General features: G+C 35.9%; 1 protein-coding gene across 1 annotated transcript; it reads right to left on the reverse strand.

Annotated features, from left to right (window-relative positions):
- Positions 1–1,798: 1,798 nt before the first annotated feature.
- On the reverse strand, positions 1,799–26,324 carry CRISP1 (cysteine rich secretory protein 1). Its single transcript, XM_060614511.3, has 7 exons — positions 26,259–26,324; positions 19,633–19,761; positions 14,971–15,061; positions 13,738–13,886; positions 10,409–10,506; positions 7,861–7,949; positions 1,799–2,293 (listed from the first exon to the last, which is right to left on the reverse strand). The coding sequence occupies exons 1-7, from the start codon at positions 26,322–26,324 to the stop codon at positions 2,166–2,168; spliced, it is 750 nt and encodes a 249-aa protein (XP_060470494.3). The 3' UTR covers positions 1,799–2,165.
- Positions 26,325–27,027: the final 703 nt, after the last annotated feature.

The following is a 27,027-nucleotide window of genomic DNA, read 5'->3' on the forward strand; positions in this document are numbered from 1 at the left end:
GGAGAAATTGCTTATGTATTGGAACATCTTTTTTGATTGCTGACTTTTTATCTAGCTTCTGTGCTGAACTATCTAATATAGTTAAATATAAATTTTAATAGAAAAAATATAAAAGTAACTCAAGTGATATTTTTTTGAAAATTTAGAAAAATCATTGTCATAGTCTTTTTTTTAAAGTTTGTCTATTTATTTTTGAGAGAGAGAGAGAGAGAGAGAGAGAGAGCAAGAGAACACAAGTGGGGGGAGGGGCAGAGAGAGGGAGAGACAGAATCCAAGCAGGCTCTGTGCTGCCCCATGCGGAGCTCCAACTCATGAACCATGAGATCATAACCTGAGCCAAAATCAAGAGTCAGCACTTAACCGACTGAGCCACCCAGGTGCCCCCATTGTCATAGTCTTTATCATCTTTGTTAATTCTTTGTTAAGTATTCCCAGCATATTATAAATATTCCTTAATATACTGGGAAATTGGAGAGAGTTACAGGCTGATCTAAGAATATGAGACATACCACATCCCCACTATTATTCAATGGTTCAGGATATATGATCCCTAAACTGTCCAGGGATCTCTGGGCTCTCACCAGTGAAGGAACAATGATGCCCTTTCCTATTAGAGAAAACATGATTATGAAAATGCTGTCCAAACTGCTTAATCCTTGAGAACATTTTGAAAATTCACAGTGACCCCTAATTTGGACCAGTTGTCAGTCTGCACATCTTGGACTGTTCTATTATACATGTCTCCATACAAAACTGCATAGAACCCAATTTTTATCGTAGAGCTCTTATAATTGAGAATCAGGGCTGTGTTGTCTTTGCTCATGGCATCAAATAAGTCATTCAGTCTGGCTTTTCTTTAGGTTTCCCTGTAATCAGATCAACTTTTGTGCCCATTTGTTCTCCACTGTGAATCCAACAACCTAATCAGACTTGTCCTCAATACTGCTCTTTACTAGCTTTGCTTCACAGATCTTGTGGACATGCCTCAGTATTACATGTGCACACGTGTGTGTGCATACACACACACATACACACACATGCAGTTTTAATGGAACAGTGTGTTCCAGCTTTTGAGTCCAATCATGAGAGTGACTCTGAAGTTACCCTGAGATTTCTTTCCATGTGTAAGTGTGTTGCTGTGTGCACAAACACTCCTGATAAGCTCTGGTCATGGGAGTGATGTTGGGAAGTATTCAAAAAGTTGCATCATAATTTGTGTTACATTTCCTTATAGATATTCAGCATATGAAGTTCATTGGGGGTCACACAAACAATTCTCATCCTCAAAGTAACTTGGTTTCTACTGCCTCTTTCTTACACATGATATGACCAATGATGAAAACCTAGAGAATTTTCTTTTATATAAACTTGTAGAAAGAAAGATCATATCTATGGGGGGAAAAAAGAACAAACTGAAACTGAAAACAAAACACCAGGTGCTGGGATCTCTGTGTGGTCACACACTTTAGCAGGTTTCTTTAGTGTTGAGATTCACTAATATTTATGTCTGCATTTGAAATAAGGGAGACAATATCCTCTATAGATGTATTATATTTTGTATATAATCAGTGCTGAATATATATTTTGTTAAATTAAGGAAAACAATTCCACCCCTGCTTTACAAATGTAGATATCAAACAATAAGACATTTAAATCACTTCCAATTAAGCAATTTGCCTTGTAAGTAATAAGACTGGACTCTTCGATTGCTTTGTGAATTATTTTAATCATCAATTTAAAATAGAAGTAAAGTTAAGATATAAAGAATTACAGTGCATGTTAGTTGGGCAGGAAAGACAAACATTGAGGAGGTAGCAGGGGAAGGAGTTAATAGCAAAAAGACAAAGTTATTGTCAAGGGGCCAGTTATACCATGAGTTGAATTTTGTCAACCTGAGAACTACAGGTCACATGATTTAAACCTGGGGCAGGTGTTGGGCTGGACGCTTCACTTCTGTAGTAAGGAACTTTAAACCAGTGTTGGATCAGGACAGGAGTGGGTGGCATTGATGTAAATCTACTGATGCCTGTATGTGCTTAGTAAAGCTTAGGGTCTCACATGTAATTAAAACCAAATGAAACTCAGCAAAAGCTACAGAAGCAAAGTAAGGTAGAAGGTGTAATCCAGCAGACATTTTCTAACAGCACATTATAGTTGCAAATACATTATTTTATCTCCGTGTCACACAGACAACTAGCTTTGCAGAACTGTTGAACCCACTGGCGGCTGCATCCAAAACTACGTTTTTGTATCTTACAGTTATTGTATTCATCATAGTAGAGGCAGGGGTTAGCTGGAAGGACAAAGCATGTTTACACCGTATTATCTCAAACATTCACCATCACTGAAGAAACAAATAAACTTCTCAAACACATAAATCAAATTATCCACACCCCGCATGTCCAAGGCCTCTGGAAATCACCAATCTTTTCTCTGTATCTGTGTGTTTGGTTTTTTAGATTCCACATGTAAGTGAGATCATATGGTATTTGTCTTTCTATATCTGACTTATTCACTTAGAATATGCCTTCAAGATCCATCCCTGTTGCTGTAAATGATAAGACTTCCATTTGTTTTATAGCTGAACAGTATACATAGTGTATACATGCACACACACACACACACACACACAGATACACAGTATACTATACATAGTATATACTACACTATATACAGAGAATATATATATACATACATACACATACATATATACATATGTACACATATATACATATATATGTATATATATGTATATGTACACATATATACAGATATATGTGTGTATATATATGTATATATACACACACACACCATATTTTCTCTATCCATTCATCTGTCAATGGACACTTAAGTTGTTTCCATGCCTTAGCTATTATAGGTAATGCTTCAAAGAACATAGAGGTGTAAATATCTTCTTGAGTTAATGTTTTTGGTTTCTTTTAGATAAATATCCAGAAGTAGAATTGCTAGATCATATGTTAATTATATTTTTTAATATTTTGAGGAGCCTCCATACCATTTGCCATAGTGACTACACCCATTTACATTCCCTTCAACTTCACAGAATGGTTTGTTATTTGCCACACCCTTGCCAACATTTATTATCTCTTGTCTTTTTTATGAGAGCCATTCTAACAGGTATGCATTATATCCCTGCATTTCCCTGGGGAAATGATGTGATGTAAATACTTTTTCATGTACATGTTGGCCATATGGACATCTTTGGAAAAATGTCAATTTAGTTCCTCTGCCAATGTTTTAATTGGATTTTTTAATTTAGCTTTCTAATTTCTTTATATATTTTGGAGATTAACTTCTTATCAGACATATGATTTGAAAGTTTTTCCCCCATTCAATAGGTTGTCTTTTCATTTTGTTAATGCATTTCCTTGTTTTGCAGAAGCTTTTTAGTTTGATGCAGTCCCACTTGTTTATTTTTGCTTTTGTTATTTTTGCTTTCAGTGTCAAATCCGAACAATCATTACCAAGATTGATGTTGAGGAGTTTGCCCCCATGTTTTCTTCTAGGAGTTTTATGGTTTCAGGTTTAATGTTCAAATCTTTAATCCATTTTGAGTTGATTTTTGTGTTCAGTGTACAATATGGGTCCTGTTCCATTCTTTTGCCTATGACTGCCTGGTTTTCCCAACACCATTTATTGAAGAGACTGTCTGTTCCCTTTGCATGTATTTGGCTTCTTTGTTGTAAATTAATCAACCATGTATGAGTTGGATTATTCCTGGGCTCTCCATTCTGTTGCATTGATCTATGTGTCAGTTTTTATACTAATACCATGCTGTTTTGATTACTATATGTAGCTTTGTAATATAGTTTGAAACCAGGGAATTTGATACCATAGCTTTATTCTTTTGTCTCAAGATTGCTTTGGCTAGTTGGAGTCATTTGTGGTTTCATGTAAGTTTTAGGATTATTTGTTCTAATTCTATGAAAAATACCATTGAAGGGGCACCTGGGTGGCTCAGTCAGTTAAGCAACCCATGTTGGCTCAGGTCATGATATCACAATTCGTGGGTTTGAGCCCCACATTCAGCTCTGTGCTGACAGTGTTGAGGACCCTGCCTTGGATTCTCTCTCTCTCCCTCTCTCTCTGCCCCACCCCTATGCACGCTCTCTCTCTCTCACTTTCTCCCTCATTCTCTCTCTCAAAATAAATAAATAAATTTAAAAAAATACCATTGGGATTTTGATAAGAATTGCACTGAATCTATAGGTAGCTTTGGGTCGTATGGGAATTTTAAAAATATATTAATTCTTCTAATCCATGAACATGGAATATATTTATTTATTTGTACCTTTTTCAGTATATTTCATCAATGTCTTAAAATTTTTGATATATAGATCTTTCATCTCCTTGATTAAATTTATTCTTAGGTGTTTTTTCTTTTTGATGCAATTGTTTTTTTTAATTTCTTTTTCTGATAGTTTGTTGGTAGTGTACTTAAAATAATGGATTTTTGTATATTGATTTTGTATTCTGCAATTTTAATGAATTCACTTATTAATTTCAACAGTTTTATGGTGTAGTCTTTCTGGTTTTCTATACATACTGTCATGTCATCAGATAGAGACTGTTTAACTTCTGCTTTCTGATTTTAATTATTTGTATTTCTTTTCTTGCCAAATTACACTGATTAGGACTTCCAGTACTATGTTGAGTTAAAGTGGTAAGAGTATTCATTCTTCTCTTATTCATGGTCTTAGAGGAAAAACTTTTCACCACTGAATATAATACTTTTTGTGGGCTTGTCATATCTGGCCTTTATAATGTCGAGGTAAGTTCCCTGTATACCCAGTTTGAGATTTTTTATCATGAAAGAATGTCAAATTTTGTCAAATGCTTTTTTTGCATCTATTGAGATGGCTATATGATTTTTATTTTTAATTTTTTGGTGTGGTATATCACATTGTCTGATTTGTGGATAGTGAGCCATTCTTGTATCCATATAATAAACTCCACTTGATTGTGGTGTATGGTATTTTCAGTGTATTGTTGCAATTGTTTTGCTAAAGTTTGTTGCTCTTTTTACATCTATGTTCATCAGATATATTGGACTGTAATTTTTTTTTTTTACTGCAGTGTTCTTACCTGATATTAGTATCATGGTAATGGTAGCCTCATAAAATGAGTTTGGAAGAGTTTTAGAAGTATTGGTATTAGTTATTTAAATGTTTGGTAGAATTCACTGGTAAAGACATCTGGTCTCTAGCTTTTCTAAGTTGGGAGGTTTTTTATTATTGATTCAATCTACTTCCTAGTACTTTGTTCACAGTTTCTACTTATTCATAGAACATAATTATATTCACAGAATATAATTATTCTGTCATTCAGTCTTGGTGGGGTCATGTTTATTTATTCATAATTTAGTCTTTGTAAGTTGTATGTTTCTAGGAATTTATCCATTTCTTCAAATTAGTTGTTTAATTTGTTGCCATACAGTTGTGCATAGCATTCTTATGTTCTTTTTGGTTTGTGTGGTATATGTCTCTTCTTTATAATGTCTCTAATTTATAATGTCTCTTCTTTAATTTATAATGTCTCAGTTATAATGTCTCTTCTTTAATTTCTATTTTTAATTATTTGAGTCCTCTATTTTCTTCTTTTCCTTCCTCCTCCTCCCCCTCCTCCCCCTCCTCCCCTCCCTCCCTCCCTCCCTCCTCCTCCTCCTTCTTCTTCTTCTTCTTCTTCTTCTTCTTCTTCTTCTTCTTCTGTGTGACTAAAGCTAAAGATTTTTCTGGGTTATCTTTAACAAAACAGCTCTTTCATTGATCTTTTCCATTGTCTTTTTAGTCTCTATTTTATTTTATTACTACTCTGATTTTTGTTATTTTCTTCCTTCTGCTAACTTTGAGCTTAGTTTGTTCTTTCTGTAATTGAGGAATAAAGTAAAGTTGTTTTGAGCTCTTTTTTAGCTGTTGTTAATAGAGGTATTTATTGTTATGAATTTCCCTCTTAGAACTAACTGCTTTTACTACTGTTATATACACTATATTAATTTATATAACTTCCCTATTTTATAAGCATGAATTTTGCTTTTATAAAATTTATTTGAATTACACTAAGTTGATTATACCTACATATCCAGGTCTTTATATTTTTAGGTTTGTTTTCATTCCAGGGTGGCCCAATTTTAGATATCTATCTTTCTTCAATATTTCATATCTTCTCATGCGTCTGTAGGTGATCAAAGGGTTTAAGATATGCATCTTCTATGTCATAGATTTAACCTTCTTAAGTAATACTTTCTCTTTCCTACTCTCATTTTACTTCTCTGGCATTTTTTTTTTTCCACTATAGACATTGCTTTTATATTTTGGATTAAGAAAATGTGCCCCATTCACCAAACATAGATAATTAGTAGATATTTTCTTTCTCAAACAACATTTCTTTCCAGAAATGTGGTGTAAAAAGTGAAGTTGAAAGTGAGACAAAAGGAAGAAAAAGAAAGAATAAAGTAAAACGAGAAAGAGAATATCTACCTATCTATCATGTATCTATCGAGAGAGAGAGAATTTGAGAGAGATAAAAAGAATCCATTTTGCTTACTTTAAAAGTAAATAGGGGCACCTATGTGGCTCAGTTGGTTAAGTGTCTGACTCTTGGTTTCTGCTCTGGTCATGATCTCATGGTTTATGAGTTTTAGCCCTATGTCAGGCTCTGTGCTGACAGTGCGGAACCTGGTTGGGATTCTCTCTCTCACCTTCTCTCTGTCCCTCCCCTGCTCACACACTCTCTCTTTCTCTCAAAATAAATAAATTAACTTTAAAAGAATTAATAAAAGTAAACAGAATGACTTTGTCAGGTGTAGGAAAATAAGTCTTCTGGCTTTCCAAGTCTGAAGTTAAAAGATTTTTTTTTCTGGGTTAGTTATTTCTCTATGAACTTATTGAAAATTTTCTTATCAACATTATCCTCAGGGATTAAGGAATTGTTTTCAGAAGGCTCTAGAAAAAGGAACTTTGCCATCTAAAAGAACTTTTGCTATCTAATTGGATGCCATTTAGTGAATACACATTGTAGGTAAGGTTTATTTAAGAATTAAAAGGAAAAAAAAAAAAAAAAAAGAATTAAAAGGAAGTAGGGGCACCTGGGTGGCTCAGTTGGTTAAGTGGCCAACTTCGGCTCAGGTCATGATCTTGTGGTTCACAAGTTCGAGCCCTGCATTGGGCTCTGTGCTGACAGCTAGAGCCTGGAGACTGCTTCAGATTCTGTGTCTCCCTGTCTCTGCCCCTCTCCCTGTTCATGCTCCATCTCTCTCTCTCTTTCTAAAAAAATAAATAAATAAACATTAAAAATTAAAAAAAAAAAAAAGAAAGAAAAGGAAGTATTGTAAGGGGACAGTGTGACTATCGTCTAATATCTTCTGATGTGTCAGTAGGAACATAGAAGAATAAAGATCACTCAGTAATAAATTACCTGCCCTAATAAGTGGTCAGGCAGGTAGGGGAGTTATGGAGTAGCAAGAAAGCTGAGAACGCTGGTATCCTGAAAGAGTATGTCTAATTCCAAGGCTGCAATGAGAGAACCCAGAAACTTTTTTATAGAGCACAGAAAAATTTATGCTTCTATTTACATCTTATCCAGGTTTCCCCTATTAGGGTCATTAACTTTAGGGTGGGAACTTGAGTTTAGGCCTAGACATTCTAATTTCCATTCCAATAGATTTAATCAATCATCTTCTTGGTCACTCTGGGAGAGCGATCTTTGGGAATATTGATCTTTCCTGTGAGATGGTTCAGATAAAAGTTATAGAAAAGTGCAATATTGTCAAATGCTTAATTTTAAGGGCACATGGCTCCTGGGTCAACAGTCTACATTAAGCAAACTGAATGTAAAACTTACTACAAAGTTTATTTTCACAGTCATTTGGACAGTCTTCACATGGATTTCCCACATTATAAGGTTCATTCCTTTTGGCAAGATCATTGCCCCTTAAAAACAGAATAAAGAAAAAATTGATGTAATAAAATTGATGTTTGAACAATGCATATAAAAGTTTACTTACTTTTTATAATAAACTTTGCAAACAGTTTTTGAAAACCACTTCTAGATAATGATTATAGTATTTAAGATCGTTTTAAGATTTCTAGATTTACAATGATGAAAATTTATCTTCTTGAATGTATAACAGGTAACTGTGGGGTCCCAAGAATGTTTTCAGACAATTTACACCTATTTGGACAGTCAAGTTCTAACAGGATTGGGGCCTATGAACAGTCAAATCTTACCAAGCAGAAGAGCTTTAGAATCACTTATAATAGGTCATTTTTCTTTATTTATACTCATAAGGACTTGGTGAATAGTCATGTAAAAGAGGATGTTAAGAAAATTTTGAGTATAATTGGAGATATTCTAACTTCATCTTGCATGATGTCATGAAAAACTTGATACATGTTGCTGCTTGTGTAGAAACACAGGGAGCATTGTAAAAGATGAAAGTCCCTCAGTATGGCTAAATCTAAAGTGACAGAGTTGGGGGAGAGAGAGTAGAGAGAGTCTCTAGCTCTAAGCTAATATGAAATTCAGAGAAGACAGTCTTACCTGCAGACATCTAAAAAAAAAAAAAACAACAAAAACAAAACATTGTGGATGATAGCCAATTCTTAATATGCTTGGAAAATAAAATAAATGTTCAGCATTCTATTTGATAATTTCCCCCTTTGATATCTGAATTGTTAGAATTTCACTTTATTTCCTCCTACTTTTTTTTTAACTAAGCTTTGTTCCCAATGTGGTACTTGAACTCATGACCTTGAGATCAAGAGTCTCATGCTCTACCAACTGAGCCCTCTAAGCACCCCTAAATTTCACTTTATAAAAGAAAATTAGTACTTAATTTAAGAAGGGATTTTTGTCAGACAGTTGGGCTAATCTTTGCCATAGAAAATTATCCTACCACATCTCTGTATGTTTTACTTTTGTGTATTGTCAGAAATTCACTAGAAACCACCAGCCCCAGCAAAGATTTAGTACAATTTATGTGTTGTAGATGCAAAGAGATCTTACTGCCTTCAATACTAATTACATAGATAAAATCATAACAAATATTAACTACTAAAATAAAGAAATGATAAGACCAGAAAATAACTCATATAGAGCTATTTTTTTTTTTTAATTTTTTTTTTTTTTTCAACGTTTATTTATTTTTGGGACAGAGAGAGACAGAGCATGAACGGGGGAGGGACAGAGAGAGAGGGAGACACAGAATCGGAAACAGGCTCCAGGCTCCGAGCCATCAGCCCAGAGCCCGACGCGGGGCTCGAACTCACGGACCGTGAGATCGTAACCTGGCTGAAGTCGGACGCTTAACCGACTACGCCACCCAGGCGCCCCTCATATAGAGCTATTTTATGAATATATCTATTGAATCTATACTGATATTGGAGACCTCATTTGAAGTATGAGTATGGTAGCATATTACCGGATAAATAGTTTTTGCTGATTTATATTGAACATCTTTTATTTTGCAACAAAAATGAGGGATAACAGTTAAACATCATGTAAACAGATATTTGTGGTAAACTATTGGGGGAATATATCCTGTTCTGAACAGTCTCTAATTTTTCATAATTACCACTGGAGCCATACAGTGTGCCCTTGTGGGATTCTGCAATCATTATCTGAAACTGATCTTACTCTATAACCCCAGTTGATAGGGCAAAGGAGTCCACTTATTCTTCACTGAAGCAATCATATTATCTCTTGTGGGACTTGTACTCATACCATGATAACATGGAAATTTAATTTCTAAAGAAAAGACATATACTGAGAGACTAAAAAGCTAACCATGAGAACACTTCAATTTTTGTTTGTTTACTCTTGATATTCCACTATATTTCTGCCCTTGCATTCTAAATATACTCTTGAATGCTTAAGTAAATATTGTTTCTTTGCTTATGCTAATCAATAACACATAACAAGACTACTGGTAATAGCTTTGATTTTGGACATTCTACTAATGAGATATAAATTCATTTTAAAAATGTGATATAGGGGCATCTGGGTGACTCAGTCGGTTAAGTATCTGACTCTTGATTTCAGCTTAGGTCATGATCTTATAGTTCGTGAGTTTGAACCCCCCCCATCAGTTTCTGCCTGACAGTGCAGGCTTTTTGGGATTCTCTCTCTCTCCCACGACTTTGGTCCCTCCCCAACTTGTGCACATTCTCTCTCTCACTCAAAATAAATAAATAAACTTTAAAATGAATATGATATAAATAAAAATACATGTGTGATATTTTAGGTATTGGCTAAATGACATTTTATCCCTAAAGTTCTGCTTAACTGAAGTGAAATATTTGTGTTTTCTTACGTAATGTTTGAGAAACTGGATTATGTAAGGAGGATATATTTCTAACAGCTATGTGAAACAAAGCTGTATAATACATACTCATGACAATAGTGACAAACATAGAGATACTGAGTTGACATTCTTTTGGGGCATGATGAGATTCCACACCCAATGAGGTAAGAAGTGGCCCAAACTACCTGTAAAGACAAAGAGATGTTTTTAATTAATAATTTGATGTTTTGCTAAATGATTAAAATACGAATATTGTTACCCATGGCTTAAAATAAACATGTTTGCTTCCAGTATTCTTTGAGCATTACTTATTAGGAATTCATAGAAATAGCAAGATTTCCATGTGTCTGGACAACAAACATGCATATGCACACTTAGTGGCCATCCCTAATCCTGGCTCATTCCCTTATCAAATCTATGTGGACAATCAGTTAACATGATGAAGACTGCTTGGTGGTTATGTAAAAAATCAGGGATGTCTGGGTGGCTCAGTCGGTTGAGCGTCTGACTTCAGCTCAGGTCATGATCTCATAGTTCGTGGGTTTGAGCCCCGCATCGAGCTCTGTGCTGACAGCTCAGAGCCTGGAGCCTGCTTCAGATTCTGTATGTGTGTGTGTGTCTCTCTCTCTCTGCCCCTCTCCTGCTCATGCTCTGTCTCTCTCTCCCTCTCTCAAAAATAAATAAAGATTTAAAAAAAATCAAAGCATAGGAGGAAATTTACTTAATCATCAGGGAAAAGGCATAGTGTAGAGTTATGAATTGGACTTTGAAGCAAAATGACTCAAGTTCAAATTCTATCTCTACCACTTTCTGGTTGTATGGTATTTATCAATTTGATTTATATCTTGAAATTTTATTGTTTTTAAAGTGGGATATAATAATATCATTTTCTACATCATAGGTGCGTAGTGGGAATTAAACAATAAAATTTTTAAGTCTTTGGAAGAGTAAATATTATTATCTGAGTATGATGAAACTAAAGGTCTTATGATGTAAATAGTGGGTCTAGTCTACCTTTATCTGAAAGAAATAGAAGGCAGGAATTGATGTCACAAATTTGTCAGATTTTTAGCTCTCGGGGTGACCATTTTATTTTTATCCTCTGTTGATAAGGTAAATTATATGAATACATAGTCTAATGTTATAACATTCTTGGATTCCTAGCACATACCCTTTTTGTACAAGGGTATCAATCTTAAAATAAGAATTCTACTTGCTAATCTTTTATTTAGAATTTCTGCATTGTTATCTATAAGTGATTAAGTCTATGATTTTAAATAGGTAGATAGTCTTGAAAAAGCAGAACAAAGCTGGAAGTCTTATATTTGCCAATGAACAAAGCTGGAAGTCTTATATTTGCCAATATCAAACCTTACTATAAACAGTGGCACTGGCATAACAATAGACAGATAAACCTATGAACTGAAATAGACATTCCACATATAGATCTTCACATGTATGTTCTAATGATTTTCAAGAAGGGTGCCAAGACCATTCAAGGGGGACAAAAAAAGTGGGAAAAAACTAGATATCCACATACAAGCAAATGGAGAGTACCTTATACCATATAAAAAACTAACTTAAAATGGATCAAATACCTAAGTGTAAGAGTTAATATCATAAAAAACTCTTCGAAGGAAACACAAAGAAAAACCTTCATGATATTGAATTTTGCAGTGATTTCTTGAATGTGACACCAAAAGCACAGACAGAAAAGGAAAAAATAGATAAATTGGACTTTACCAAAATTAAAAATCTTTGTTCATTATAGCATACTATTATCAGAGTGAAAAGGCAGTCCACGTAATAGGAATTAATATTTGCAAATCCTATACCTGATAAAGGATAGATACCTAGAATATGTAAAGAACTCTTATAATTCAACAACAAGAAACCAAACAACCTGATTTAACCCAGCAGCTCTAATTAGAGATGGAATCTCTAAGGAATTAATTTACAAGTCATAAGTGTGGGACCATGATCCGATAGGATTTGTGTCCTTACAAGAGAAGGCACTAGAGGCACTAGAGTGCTAGCTCTGGTTCTTGTACTCTCTTTATTTCTCTCTTTCTCTCTCTCTCTCCACTCTGCCCCTCTCTCTGCAAGCATTAGCAGAGGAAAGGAAAGGAAACTCCATGCAAGGATATAGTGAAAAGAAGACAGGAAGAGAGCTCTCACAAACTATGCTGCAGAAGTTCACAGACTTTCAGACTCCAGAATTATGAGAAAATAATTTCTGTTGTTTAATCCATCCAGCCTGTGATATTTGTAATGACAGCCCAAGCAGACCAATACAGTGTGTGGATGTGAAAAACCAGAAACTTCATTGCTGCTGGGATTGTGAAATAATGCAGTTATTGTGGAAGACAATATGCCAGCTCCTCAAATAATTAATTATACATAGAATTTCCATATGATCCAGCAACTCCACTTAGGGGTGCATACTCAAAAGAATTGAAAGCAGGATATGAATAAATATTTGAACTCCAATGTTCATACTAGTCTTATTCTCGACAGCCAAAATTGGAAACAACTTAAATACCCATCAGTGGACGAATGGATAAACAACCAGTGGTAAACAGATATGATGGAATATTATTCAGCCTTAAAAAGGAATAAAATTTTGACACATGCTACAACATGGATGGATGTCAAATGAGAACATAATGCTAAGTGAAATAAGGCAGACACAAAAGGACAAAATTTTTATGATTCCAGTTATATGAGGTACCTAGAGTAATCAAATCCATAGATACAGAAAGTAGAAAGGTGATTGCCAGAGTCTGGACACAGAGGAAATGGGAAGTTGTTGTTTAACAGGTGCAGAGCTTTAGTTTGGGAAGATGAAAAGTTCTGAAGATATATAGTGGTGATTGCTGCATAAGAATTTGAATACAGTTAATGCTACTGAACATTAATGCTGCATAATTTAAAAGTAACTAAAATGACAAATTTTATAAAATATATACATATATTATATATGCATATATAGATAATTATTATGTGTCATATATGTATGTATACATAATATATGTGTATATAAATAATATTATATACATACAATTTTTTACAATAAAAATAAACTAGAAAGAAGAGGATTCTCTGTATTATAAGGTACTGTTATTTTCATTCTTTACAAATATCAGAAATGTAATATATAAGTGACACTGATGTTTTATGATTTTGTTAATTTCCAGAAAATCAAATGTATAAAAACGGAGACTAAGCAGTTAAGCAGCTTCTCCAAGCCAGCTATTGAGGGAATCACACTTCCTTGTGTTCCAAATGATAGCAGGAACTCAGTGGGTCAAGTGTAAATTTGCAGGAAAAGGTAGAATGATTTTCTCAGTCACCTATGTTCCACACATGCTTATAGTCGTTTAAACAATGCGTATATTTGCAAGTATGCAGGTTACCTGAGTATAATGCTCAATTGTTATGCCATTATCCATTGACGTCCATTCCCCATACTTGAAATATTTAGATTCGTTGTACCAGATTTCAATTACATTTGACCATGAGATAGCATAAGATGTCAAATGCATATTTTCTCCACAAAAAGTATCTGAAAGGGAGAAAAAAGTCTGTGTCATACTCTATGAAACCTGGAAATATAAGGACACTTTCCTCACTTCCATTTTACGAATGTTTCTCTTATCATCTAAGCAATCTCTTATAAAAAGAAAGCTGACTCAGCTGTATCTCTGTTGGCAATCATCTTTCCCACTGATGAGTGAATTTGTGGTACTTAGGTTTGGTGAGAAGTCGACAGTAGGAGATGATGTGCAAGCTTGGAAATCAGCTCGACATTTCAGTCTCCAAGCTGATGGAGAAGGGTGAAACCAATCCAAGCAGCCTGTGGGTTGTAACAGGGCCTGTGACTTGCAAACAGCTACCCACAGGTATTCATTATGCAAGGACCATGAAATAAACATTTGCTCATTTAGCCATCCACTGGTGATGTGGGTTCTTGACCAAACATGGTATTCAGGAATTATCTACCTTTCTCTGAGACTCATATTGCTAATTCACAGGTCAACAATATTGGGCAAAGATGCCCAATAACCTGTAAATATGGAAGTTTCATTAGTATCTTTGAAATATTTTGTAACAAGCAAGTATCTCAAAAATGTTAATAATGTCTACTTGTGTAGGAAGTATTAATGGCTTTTCTGGAAACAAGCAATGATCCACCTAGCATTTATGTCATGAGATGGACTCATTTTTGAGCACCTAAATTTGTTCACATGTACAGCCCAGTAGACTTGAATATAACTCACCTATCATCTGTATTAGTATTTCAAAGCCAAAGATATCCCTAATGCATTGTTGTGTGTAGCTGAAATAACTACATAGAATAGACAACTTCCAGCTATCCAGCTCTCCATCCAGTTATCACTGTATTACTCAACTATTCTATAATGTTGAGAGTTTTGATTCTTGTTTCTGATGATCAGAATCTGGAATTTGAAATTCTGAAATATCTAAGTTTAAAAATTGATAATAATAAAAGTGTAGTGGGCCACAATCTACTGCCATTTATGGGGCCCATATAATATACCAAAAGACTTAACTTACCCTTGCCAGGTTATTTAACAATCACCGATGACTTCTGAGTACCAAGGTGAGTCATGTAGACATATACCTACTTGTAATTCGCCTCCTGGGTGCGCTGCTCTCTCTTAATTCGCACTGTGTTGACAACATTCTGGCATTTTGTGCAGCTTCCTCACTCCAGTCCTACAGTGGAAGAGTAAAGTATAAGTGCTTGGTCTTATTGGTATTTCCATGATAATATTTTAGTTTATTGTTTCTAAAAAGCCAAGGTTAGCAATATCTTCAATTGTATAAGCTAACAATTTAAATAATATTATTAAATGTTCTGGTTAGAAGAGGAAGACGAAACTTTCAACTTACTACTTTAGCCCTTGAATTTACAAAATCAAAATTTGGTAGTAATGCTTAGATGTAGCATTTCTCTCTCAGAAGTATGAAAAAGTTTAAGTAAATGCTTTCTGCAAAACAGATCAGGGTTAGAACTCCATTCTGTTTTTTTTTTTTTAAGTTTATTTATTTTTGAGAGAGAGAGAGAGAGAGAGAGAATGCAAGAAGGGGAGGGTCAGGGAGAGAGAGGGAGACACAGAATCTGAAGCAGGCTCTATGCTGACAGCTCAGAACTTGACATGGGGCTCGAACCCATGAACTGTGAAATCATAACCTGAGCTGAAGTTGGACAAATAACTGACTGAGCCACCCAGGCGCCCCTCCATTCTGTTATTTGATAGTAGTTTTTTCTCTGAAACATTATTTAATCTCTTTGAATATGTTTCTTCCTCTATAAAATGTGACCCTCAATGCCTAATAGCTTGTTCTAAAGTTTTAATGTAATAATTCATGCAATACAATTATGATATGACAAATCTTATACTATGTGCTCAGTAAATAAATGATGGCTATGTACAGTGTCACACATCTCCATCTAAAATGACAAATGATAATAAAAAATAGTAGCTAATACTACATGCCAGGATCTGTTACCAATTCTGTATGTATATTCCCTTCTTTTGGCTCACAGAATCTCCACAAGAGAAGTACTATTATTATCCCCATTTGCAAATGGGGAAAATGAGGCACAGAGATGTTGCATAATTTCTCAGGATGACACAACCAATAAGGAACCAAAAAAGAAGTAGGATCCAGCTTATTATATCTTCAGGGTATATGTTCTTAACTCTTAATGTGTGTCAACTGTGCTGAGTTGACGAATTTTGTCAGGTGTATCTCCAAGTAAGTTGAAAGGCAGGAAGTCTGTATCACCAGTTACGGGACTCTGTGGCAAAATTCTCCCTAATACTCTAATCCTCACACGGTGTACATCCACTTAAAAGACTGTATCAATATCTTCATGCAAAACATTATCAAGAAAAGTTGTAGACCTTGTTTTGTAATATAGACTGAGACATAAGTCATTCACTTACTCTTCAGAATAAGTTTTGTATGACACCTAACTGTAGGCCTTGATTGTTTCATGCAACAAAAGTTGTATTTTACTGGTGGATACATTTTAACTGAGGGAGTAGAGATGACACAACACATCCCATTAAGTCCCAGGATCTCCTGGCAGTGGGAATATCATCATTGCATGCACTAGTAATCTTGCCTACTATGACCAGGTTACCAAGTGATTAGGACTAGAAATCATCTGGATAATTTACAACTAGTTGCTTGTTGTGCATGTTGTGATGCACTAGCAGGTTGCTTTCTAAACAGAAGCACTGATTTCCTTGCAAGGTGGGAGTCCCGCCCACTCATAGCTCTCTTGTCTGTCCTTTCTAAAAATTGTCCTTATCCAGGAGCAAAATCACTTCCTGGAGGTAGTTTGTACCCAACAACTGGTAGATGTGGGAATTGTAAATGACAGGCCACCTCCCTCCAACTTAGGACAATTCAGAAGGGCCGTCCTAGCTGTACAGCTTCCTGAAAAATTAGCTGAAACCTCTGTCATGACAATGTCACAACCCAGCTTTTCTATATGCCCAATGCTGCTTCTCTCTCTACCTCCACAGGTAGGTGTCATTCTGGAGATTGTTCTCCAATAAACATCCTGTGTGCTAATCTCCGTCTGAGTATGCTTATCTTGTATAACTCTCTGAAACATTCATTACATACTATCTGTGGTTCAGACCTCTTTGCAGAATCTCTCTAGAATATTACCTCTGATTAATGGTGGTAAGATACTCCTTTTGGAGGGGGGACTCATGGGTGGCTCAGTTGGTCAAGTATCTGATTCTGGATTTTGGCTGAGGTCATGATCTCACAGTTCATGGGTTCAAGCCATTTGTCGGGCTGACAGCACGGAACCTGCTTGGAATTTTCTCTCTTCCTCTCCCTCTGCCTCTCTCCTGTTCATACTCTCTCTCTCAAAATAAATAAACTTGAAAAAAAAAGATACTCTTTTTTGGGTGATGTATCCATGATTAAAATCACAAGTGAGTATTTATGGTTATTGCACCAAAGCTATGAATTCTGTCCTTAATACCTGATTCCATTTAATCAGCTTCTAACCTTATGTATGAAAACTTTTCTTTTTGGAAAACCTCCGCCTGGCAGTTATGACCAGCTCTTCAGCCCTGCTGTAACTCTATCAACTCCTTTCTTTCCATGTCCTATGTATTGTTTATGGGAACAATTCAACTCCCATATTTCCTTTAAAATATGATTCAGTTTGGGGCACCTGGGTGGCTCAGTCCATTAAGTGTCCAACTCTAGATTTTGGCTCAGGTCATGACCTTGAATCTCATGAGTTCAAGCGCTGCATTGGGCTCTGTGCTGGCAGTATGGAGTCTGCTTGGGATTCTCTTTCTCTGTCTGCCCCTCCCCATCTCTCTCTCTCTTCTCTCGAAGTAAACAAGTAAACTTTAAAAAAATAAAATAAAATATGATTCAGTTTTACTGGTGCGCTTAATTTATTGTCTTGATCTTTCATACCTTTATACTTTAGCACTTGAATATACTTATTCTTACATTGTGTTCTATTTCCTTTGTAGTTACCTTTAATTCATAATAAAAAAGTCTCTGAAATCAGAAGTTATATTTTCCATTTACTCTAAAATTTTTCTTTAGTACCTCCTAACTGTGTTTGCTTTCCTGGAAACCAAGAAGTTTGAACCCTGTTTGTCCTAAGGGAGGCGAATAGTTAAGAGCAGGTGCCTGGAGTTAGACCATTTGCATCTGAATCCTGACTTATCCAGTACTTATTACTTTGGATGTTAGCTAATTTCTCTGAGGTTCAGATCCATCATCTGCAAAATGGAGATGATAGTATAATCCACATCACAGAATTATTGATTTAAATGAATTAATGTAGGGGCGCATGGTGGCTCTTGATTTTGGCTCAGGTTGTGATCTCATGGTTTGTGAGATTGAGCCCCGTGTGTGGCTCAGTGCTGACAGGTGGAGCCTGCCTGGGATTCTCTCTCTCCCTCTCTCCCTCTCTCAAAATAAATAAACTTAAAATAAATAAATAAATAAATAAATAAATAAATAAATAAATAAGTTAATGTAATAAGGTTCTAAAAGAGTGCCTGTCAACAGTACAATATACATGTCAGTTACATCACTCACAATGCAAGACTGACTATGATAGCTACTGATTTTTATTGTTTTGTTTGAATAACACTTTTGATTCTAAGATGACCAAGAGATAAATTTCAAAATAATTTTTTTATTCACTTACTTTCCACCCTTTGTCATTTCCATGAGAAAGCTGTCCTTTAGAATCACCCTCCAGAGCCTGCACTATTTCTAACTCTTGTACCTTAGGTCCATCCAGGGTTAAAGGAATTAGGATAAAGTTGCCCAGAAACCTGAGGGATATTTCTGGGAGATAATCAATACAAGCCTAATCACCTGGTACATCTGAATTTGTTTGTTTTATAGCACTTAATCTGCTCACACAGCAGGTTTATAGTGGAAAGACCATTTGTCTTATCTTTTAAGGTGCAAGGGAACTGGGAACTAGATTTGTCAATATTTGTTTATCTGGCAGCACCCCCTGACTTAGAATCTGGACGTCTTGCTTCTCAGGTGAGTGTCTAGCCTCTGGGCTGCTCCCCAATGAAGACAGTTATGAAACGCCTCTCTCACTTAAAGCTCACTATGCTGACAATGCTGGCTGGCAGCATGAGCTTCAGCTGGGAGCTTGTAGTGGTCTCTACCCCAGACTTCCCCAAATCGGGATCTCAGACAGTGGGGCCCAGCAATCTGTGCTTTACCAAGTTGTTCAAGTAATTCTTAGCATGCTCAAGTTTATAAAGCACTGTCCCAGGGTATATTATGAATGGAGTTAGACTGTCTGAGTTGGAATTGTTGCTCTGTCATTTAATAACTGTGATTTTGGGAGAGGGCATCCAGGTAGCTCAGTTGGTTAAGCATCTGACTCTCGATCTTGGCTCAGATCATGATCTCATGGTTTGTGAGTTTGAGCCCCACATCAGACTCCATGCTGACAGTGTGGAGCCTGATTGGGATTCTATCTCCTTTCTCTCTCTGCCCTGCTCTGCTCACACACGCTCTCTCTCTCTCTCTCAAAATAAATAAATAAACTTTAAAACCAACCAAACAAAAAATCACTGGTTTGGGGAAAGTTACATACCTTCTCCATGCCTCTGTTTCTTTTGCTGCTCGGTCAAAGTTTTCTTTGGGAAGACCAAACTTTTAGTAGATTGCAAGTGAATAGAACTTAAGTAAAAGCTCAGTTAACACTATTACTACTACTGACATCATCGTCGCTGCTATTTAATTAATCTTACCATCTTCAGCATGTTGCTGGCTGATGGAATTACCCCTCTCCTGAGGCTGTTATGTACAGTAACGATTTCTTCTTGGACAGTTGCCAATTCAGTGAGGAGTGTGTTGTATGGAACTGGAGCTGGTTTTGCCTGTTACCAGAAAGCTATTAATTAGTGTCGATTCTTCCATGTGCAATTCGTCTTGTATAATAAATCACTGGCAGACCTACAGCAGTATGAATTTGTGGTTTATATTGAATAAATCACGATCTACAGCCTTTTAAAATTTACGATAGCTCAGGAGATTAGTATCCATTTCTCCTGTGCTATTTCTGTGGGTTTCTGAATGTCATCTGACATTTTATAAGTCTGTAGCATAATGCACTGAATGCTCTGTGATTCTTTTTTCCCCCCAGTTTATGATTGGTACTTTGGGCCATGTAAAAGCACTTTTTATCAGGCAATATGAATCACAGTGGAAGATATCTTGATTCCCTTCCTTGGCTCCTTCCCCACTCCATTTACTGTAGGTGTTTTCCTTGTTTCCCAAATAAACCACTTGCACTTGAATACAATGTTAAGGATGTGTCTAATCTAAGAGTTTCATTATTGAATACAAAGCCCCTGCTATCTCCAATTCAGAGTCTATATTTTTATCTAATGCAAATGAAAAAAGCATTAATGTTTACATCTATATGTGTACATATAAAGTAGAATGCAAATCAGCTACAATCTAGAATTCCTGACTGTTCTTTTAAGCTGTTTACCTTTTATCCTTCAACTAACAAGAAAACTAAATGACCTTAATATTTTGTGTTAGCATTTGGGGAACCTGGGTGGCTTAGTCCGTTAAGCATCTGGCTCTTGATTGAAGCTCGGGTCATGATCCTCTCACAGTTTGTGGAATCGAGGACTACGTCTGGCTCTGTGCTGACAGCATGGAGCCTGTTTGGGATCCTCTCTCTCCCTCTCTCTGCCGCTACCCCACTCACACACTGTCTCTCTCAAAATAAATTAATAAACATGTTTTAAAAATTAAAAAAAAATATTTTAGGTTAGCATTAATTGCTATGAAAAGCAGCTTCATTCGTGTGTATGTTATGTATCACATTTACTCATGCCTTTTACCAAAAAAAAGTGGCAAAACCTAGGTAGTATAATTTGAGTAGTATCTATTTATTGCTCAGCTACCACAGGGCTATAAGCAGAGTCTCTGAATGGATGAGATCCAACACCATACCTTATTCAAATAGAGTAGTTATTGTCATTTACTTTATGCCAACATAAAATGGTATGGGGGAAAGGCAAAAATATGAAATCCGGAGGACCCCTCTAGAGACTGTCCCCTGTGAACATCATTTTCAAAAACACATTCATGTGATGCTATTTTCCTTTATACTCCAGGTAGCTCTAGTCTAGACTACAGGAAAGGTGGGGAACCCACCGGAATCCCTTTACCATTTCCAAGATATAACTTCCCTTGCTCCTCTGAACTCTGCTCCACTGAAACTCATGACATATTGCTCTACCCTCTCATCACTGGCCGTTTACTCTCCTATGACAGTTTCCCTATTACTTCCTCTCATTCACAGAAATTGGGTCTCCTGAAACAAATTCATCCTGTCCACCCATTTCTTCAGTCAACTCAGGGACTGCCGCATTCACATGGATGACTCCAGCCACCTGATATCACAGGCCCCTTGAATTCTCCCTCTTCTAGATGGTTCCTCCAAGTGTCTTTAGTCTCCACCATGATGATCACAGTCTATATCTCATAATCACTGCCAAGTGCCATACCTCCCAAATCCCCTGGGCAAACTTTTCCCTGTCTCATCAGTTCCTGCTCTTCCAAGTTGCCAAGGTCAATCACTGTTTTCAACATACTCTAGCATTCTAGCTCATTCTTCATTTTCTCCATGTCCCCGCTCTTGAATTTTCTTTCTTTTCTACTCATGTACTCTTATTTCAACAACTCTCTTGCTAAAATATCGAATCTTTTCCCTGCCCATCATTATTTAGGAACACCCCCATTTTGGATGGGACCAAAAATTTCTTTGCCTGCATGGAGTCAGATGAACATTGTCAGAAAAATATCCCACAAAATGACAGATATTGGTGTCATCCCAAATCAGGATTTCTAATCTCAAATTGCTCGTTAATTTTTCTCATCAATTCTATTAATTTACCTCGTTAACTCACTTTGTCTTTTTCCACAATGTTATTGTAGAACTTGTGCACTCTACCTCAGTAACATTTACTTCTCTCAGCAGATTGTGATATGTCCTAGTTTCCTCAATAAAGAGACAATATCTGATGATAGCTGTTTTAGGTTCTCTTGGCCAGTCTACCAATCTACCTATATCTGTTCTCATTCTTTCCCCCTTACCTTTTGTGGTACTACTGAACAGGTCATACTTTGTTGTTGTTGTTGTTGTTTGTTGTTGTTGTTGTTGTTTTTAAACTATTTTATTGAGGTATAATTGACAGTGAAAGCTATACACGTTTAATGTATACAATTCAAGGAGTTTGGGTAAGTATACACTTGTGAAACCATCAAGACCATAAACAAAAACAAAAGACCATACATAACAATCACCTCTCAAAGTTTCCCCCTGCCCCCTTTATTATAACTATTGTTATTATTTTGTGTATATTGTAAAAACATGTAACTTAAGACTTACCCTCCTGGCAAATTTAAAACTGGATATCCACATGCAAAAGAATGAAATTAGATCCTTATACCATACATAAAAATCAACTCAAAATTGATTAAAGACTTAAATGTAAGACCTGAAATCAGAAAACTCCTAGAAGAAAACATAAGTATAAAGTTCCTTGACATTTGTCTTGGCAAGCACAGACAATAAAAGTAAAAATAAACAAGTGGGACTATATCAAACTAAAAAGCTTCTGCACAGAAAGAATTGTTTCCTTAACAATCAACAAAATGAAAAGACAATTTAATGAATGGGAGAAAATATTTTAAGCTATATACCTGATAAGGGGTTAATATCCAAAATATATAAAAACTCATATAACCCAATAGCAAAAACAAAACAAATAACCTGATTAAAAAAATACACAAAGGACCTAAACAGACATTTTTCCAAAAAAGACATATAAATGGTCTACAGGGTATATGAAAATGTACTTAACCTCATTGATCATCAGGGAAATAAAGGTGAAAACCACAATAAGATATCACCTCAGCTGTTAGGTGAACTATTGTTAAAAAAAAGACTTCAAATGTTGCAAGGATGTGGAGAAAATGGAATCCTAATACACTGTTGGTGGAAATGTAAAATGGTAGAGCCGTTATGGAAAATAGTATAACAGTTCCTCAAAAAATGAAAAAAAGTCATTCTTTCAAAAGCTATTTGTCCCCAGTGTTATTTACTCCATTCTCTTCCACATTTTCTCAAATTTCACATTACTCATTATCTTTCCAGTATATCTTCTACCATTCTTTTGTCTTGGTCCTTCCCACTGGCATTTACTCATGATCATGTTGCTGGTAACTTAAACAAACAAAACTTTGCATTTATTCCACTTCCCCACTCAATCACTGTACTTTCCACTTTCCTTCCCTATCGCAATTTCTGAAAATGTTGCCCATACTGGCTGTCTGTAATTTCCCACCCTCCAGTAATATAGTCTGCATTCACCCTTCCCCCACTTATTCCAGGAAAACAAAAGTTCTATAGTAGGAGTAATATACCCCGTCTCAAGCCCCTCTTCCTTTCCCTGGAATTAAACAATGTCTGGAGAAATTTCTGGTTGTCATGACTGGGTTGGGGCGAGTACTCTGCCATTTTGTAGATACAAGTCAGTGATTTTGCTAAACATCCTGAAAGTTTCAGGACAGACTCCCCTGACAAAAAATTATTCCATACAAAATGCCAGTAGTTCTGAAGTTGAGATATTTTGTTTTGAAACAGCTCCTATTAAGGTCACCAACAAGCTTAATTTGTAAGTTCAATATTCTTGTAATGTCTTCATTCTACTCGATCTATTGGCTGCTAACTCCTCTGACTAAGCTCTCAGTGTAGAAATAGTCTTTCTCTCCATGTGAGGGACAACACATTCTCTTCCTTTTTTCTCCTACCTCTCAGATTTCTCTTTCCTCACCTGGACTGACTATGGCTATAGCCTGACCTCCTACTGGCCTCCCAGCCTTCAAATACATACCAACCCCCCCTACACTCTCCTTCCAACCCCTCTATCCAGTCTTCCACAATCCATTCTGCAGGAATCTACCAGAGTAAATATTTCACAACACTGACACAATGGGTCTCTTTCCTGTTAAGTCTTTCAACAATTTCTTAGAAAGAAAAACTAAATCTTTTATAAGGTCTATGAAGATCTTGCTGACTTCTCAGCCTCTACTTAAGACATGCTCCCCTACTTTTATCTGCTTTTGTCTCAGTGATTTTGTTTTAATTATTGTAATGTGCCAGCTTCTGTTCTGCCTCAGAGTATTAGTCCAAGCCTGTCGCTTTGTTAGTATCCTCTTTTGGCTTGCTCTACTAGGTGATGACAATTAACCCTTCAGATATGGGTCTACCACCGCCTCATTCCAAGAGAATTCTCGAATTACCTCAGACAAGATCAGATCTCCTTATTACCTGATCATGATTTCCTGTACTTTTCTTACAAAGATCTTTCTGTGTAACATCTACTAGATTCTCACAGAAAACTATATCTCAGTAAAAAGTGATTTTTGTCCAAGTAGATGCCTACTATCTCAGTAAACTCTAACATTGAAGGGGAGTTTAAAATAAGATTCAAGCCTGGTAGTCTATTTGGTCTCTACTTGGAGTCTAAAAAGGGAATATATCATATTGTTTATTTTCATTGGACAAAGAGGAACAGTTTGTTTTTTACTTCAACTAGGCTTAATGTTTAAATTTTATGTAATGAATTTGTGTTTGGGGCTTAATTTGTTTTATGTTTTTTTTTTTTTGTTTGTTTTTTTTTTCATTTAAAATTCTTAAGCCTTGGAACACCTGGGTTGCTCAGTCCATTAAGCATCCTAGTCTTGATTTTGACTCAGATCATGATCTCACAGTTTGTGAGTTTGAGCCCCAAGTCAGGCTCCTCACTCTCTGAATGGAACTTGCTTGGGATTCTGTCTCTCCCTCTCTCTGTGTCCCTTCCCTGCTCTCTCTCTCTTTCTGTCAAAATAAATAAATAAACTTAAAAAAATTCTTAATTTTTTAATTTTGCCTTAGTTTTCTGAGCAAATTTTCTGTAAAATTACATGCAAATATTCCAATAATTATCTTTCTATAGAATGTATACATGTTGTTTTATCAATGCCTTCAACCCTTTCATATTTTTCCTTTGTATTGTCGGTCAGTAAATGGACTAGGCTCTGGTTACCTTGACGGAAAAGGGTTTTACTTACCTGCTTTTTGATCTGGGCTTTTGACTTTGATACTGATTCCTTCTTTCACATGGCAGCCTGAGCCAGGGAGTCTCCTAGAACATGAGCTAAATGACCTAGTGACCTAGACTAGACCAGACCAACCCAGACTATGCTTTAAAGGCAAAGGTAGCATTCTTGCTGCCTTTCTTCTTTCCCTCTGATGGAGGCTATGTTTAGGTTTTCCTTACTTTGAAGTGTGAATATCCCCCCTTCATACTGTGGAAGTAAAATGGGAAGATAATCAAAGAGAAGGAAGGAGAACTCTTCTTTAAGACTCTACTTCCAATTTACTGGAGCATTATTGAGTATTAGACAAGAGGTCTACCTGGTTTCTCTTTGTGGAAGAGGTGTGAATAATAAGACCCAAATCAGCACCCCAATAGTCTGATGTATATAGATTTTTTTCATTTATAAAATTAGATTCCTTCCAATTTTGACTTCTCCGAGCTAGCCCATGAAATCATAGAAATCACTCATATGTGTGCTCATCATAAAAATATTCTGGGTAGGTTAAAAAATGTAATTTTTAAAATATAAATGAGGCTATATAGAGATACATATTATTGGGTGATCATAAAATCCTAAGGCCCTATACCTTATACCATTGAATGTTTTGTTTTTATTTTGTAATATTGAAGTTATTGCCTTTAATAAGTAGTAGGATGCAGACCTCATATATTGACTCCATTGCTTACAGTTCCTCACACTTCTCTTCTTGCTGTTCACACCTTTCATTTTATATTTAATTTTGATATGTTTAATTCTTGTTATAGTCACAAATCAAATAGTTCAATTGGGATATGGAAATACTTACTTTTTCTGGGTTAAACAAAATCCAAACAATTTTTTTTCCCATTTAGTCATAGAAAATGCATGGATTGGCTATATGCTCTACATTCTCAGCTTTTTTAATCATCCAGAGGGGCTGTAAATGAAATTGGCATGGACCCATGGAGCTAAACTGTTTAGGTTTACTTTCAAGCTTTGCCACTTGCCAGTATTCTGACATTGGCCACATGACTTCACCTCCCTATGCTTTGGTTCTTTTCCCTGCAATATGAAATTAAGAGTGGTACTTGCATGCTAGAGTCTATGGTGAGGCAGAGGTGAGTAAAGGGCATAGCATCCACACAACAATGTCTATAATGAAATGAGTTTTACAGGAGGAGCTCTTATCCTTTCCTGGAAAGTAATTATGAAACATATAATCCTCACATACTCTTACAATCAAAATAGTCAGGAAACCAGCAGTGGCAGCCAAATACAATAAGTGTTTCATTGTCATCCCTGAAAAGAAAACATAAATTTAGGTTATTGTCAACTCCTAAAATAATGTGTTATAATAAAGCTTTTTTCAAACCACTTCTGCAGTACATTTGCATTTTCTGCAAAAAGAGACCTGTAGGATCAGAACAAAATTGAATATGTTAGTCAGTGGAACCAACAGAGGAGAACAGAACTGTGATTTGAAGCATGGTAGATTTCATGTCTTAATCCCCTGAACCTTTGAATATGTTACATTACATGACAAAAGAGAATTAAGGTAGCAGATGGATTCAAACTGCTAATCAGCTGACTTTAAAGTAAGGAGATTATCCTGGACTATCCGTGTGAGCTCATAAGGGTACTAAATGTGGAAGAGGGAATCAATGTCAGTGATGGATCATGAGAAAGACTGGACCCACCCATTGCTAACTTTGAAGAAAGAAGAGACCATGAGCTAAAGAATGTGGGCATCCTCTGGAAGTAAGAAAAGGCAAGGAAATGGATTCTACCCTGGTGCTTCCTCCTTGAGTCTTGATTTAGCCTTCCCAGTGAGACCCATTTGGACTTTTGACATATAGAACTGTAAGATAATAAATTTGCATTGTCTTGAGACACTAAGTTTATAATAATTTGTTATGGTAGCAACAGGAAAATGATATAAAAACACAACAGGATTATATTTGAATTGTCTATTACCCACAGAGAAGAGATGTGATCATAAT

Source organism: Panthera onca, chromosome B2, assembly GCF_046562875.1.
Source record: "Panthera onca isolate mPanOnc1 chromosome B2, mPanOnc1 haplotype 2, whole genome shotgun sequence".
In the NCBI taxonomy this organism is placed as follows: Eukaryota; Metazoa; Chordata; class Mammalia; order Carnivora; family Felidae; genus Panthera; species Panthera onca.

What these genes read in the sequence shown, in the direction of transcription:
- CRISP1 (XM_060614511.3), bottom strand. Translation starts at nt 26,324, where the DNA reads ATGACAATGAAACACTTATTGTATTTGGCTGCCACTGCTGGTTTCCTG. An exon ending in TGACTATTTTGATTGTAAGA is followed by an intron (nt 19,762 to 26,258) that starts GTATGTGAGGAT and finishes TTCTGGTAACAG; the next exon opens with GCAAAACCAGCTCCAGTTCC. An exon ending in CTGTGAAAATAAACTTTGTA is followed by an intron (nt 2,294 to 7,860) that starts GTAAGTTTTACA and finishes TTGTCCTTCCAG; the next exon opens with CTAACCCCTGCCTCTACTAT.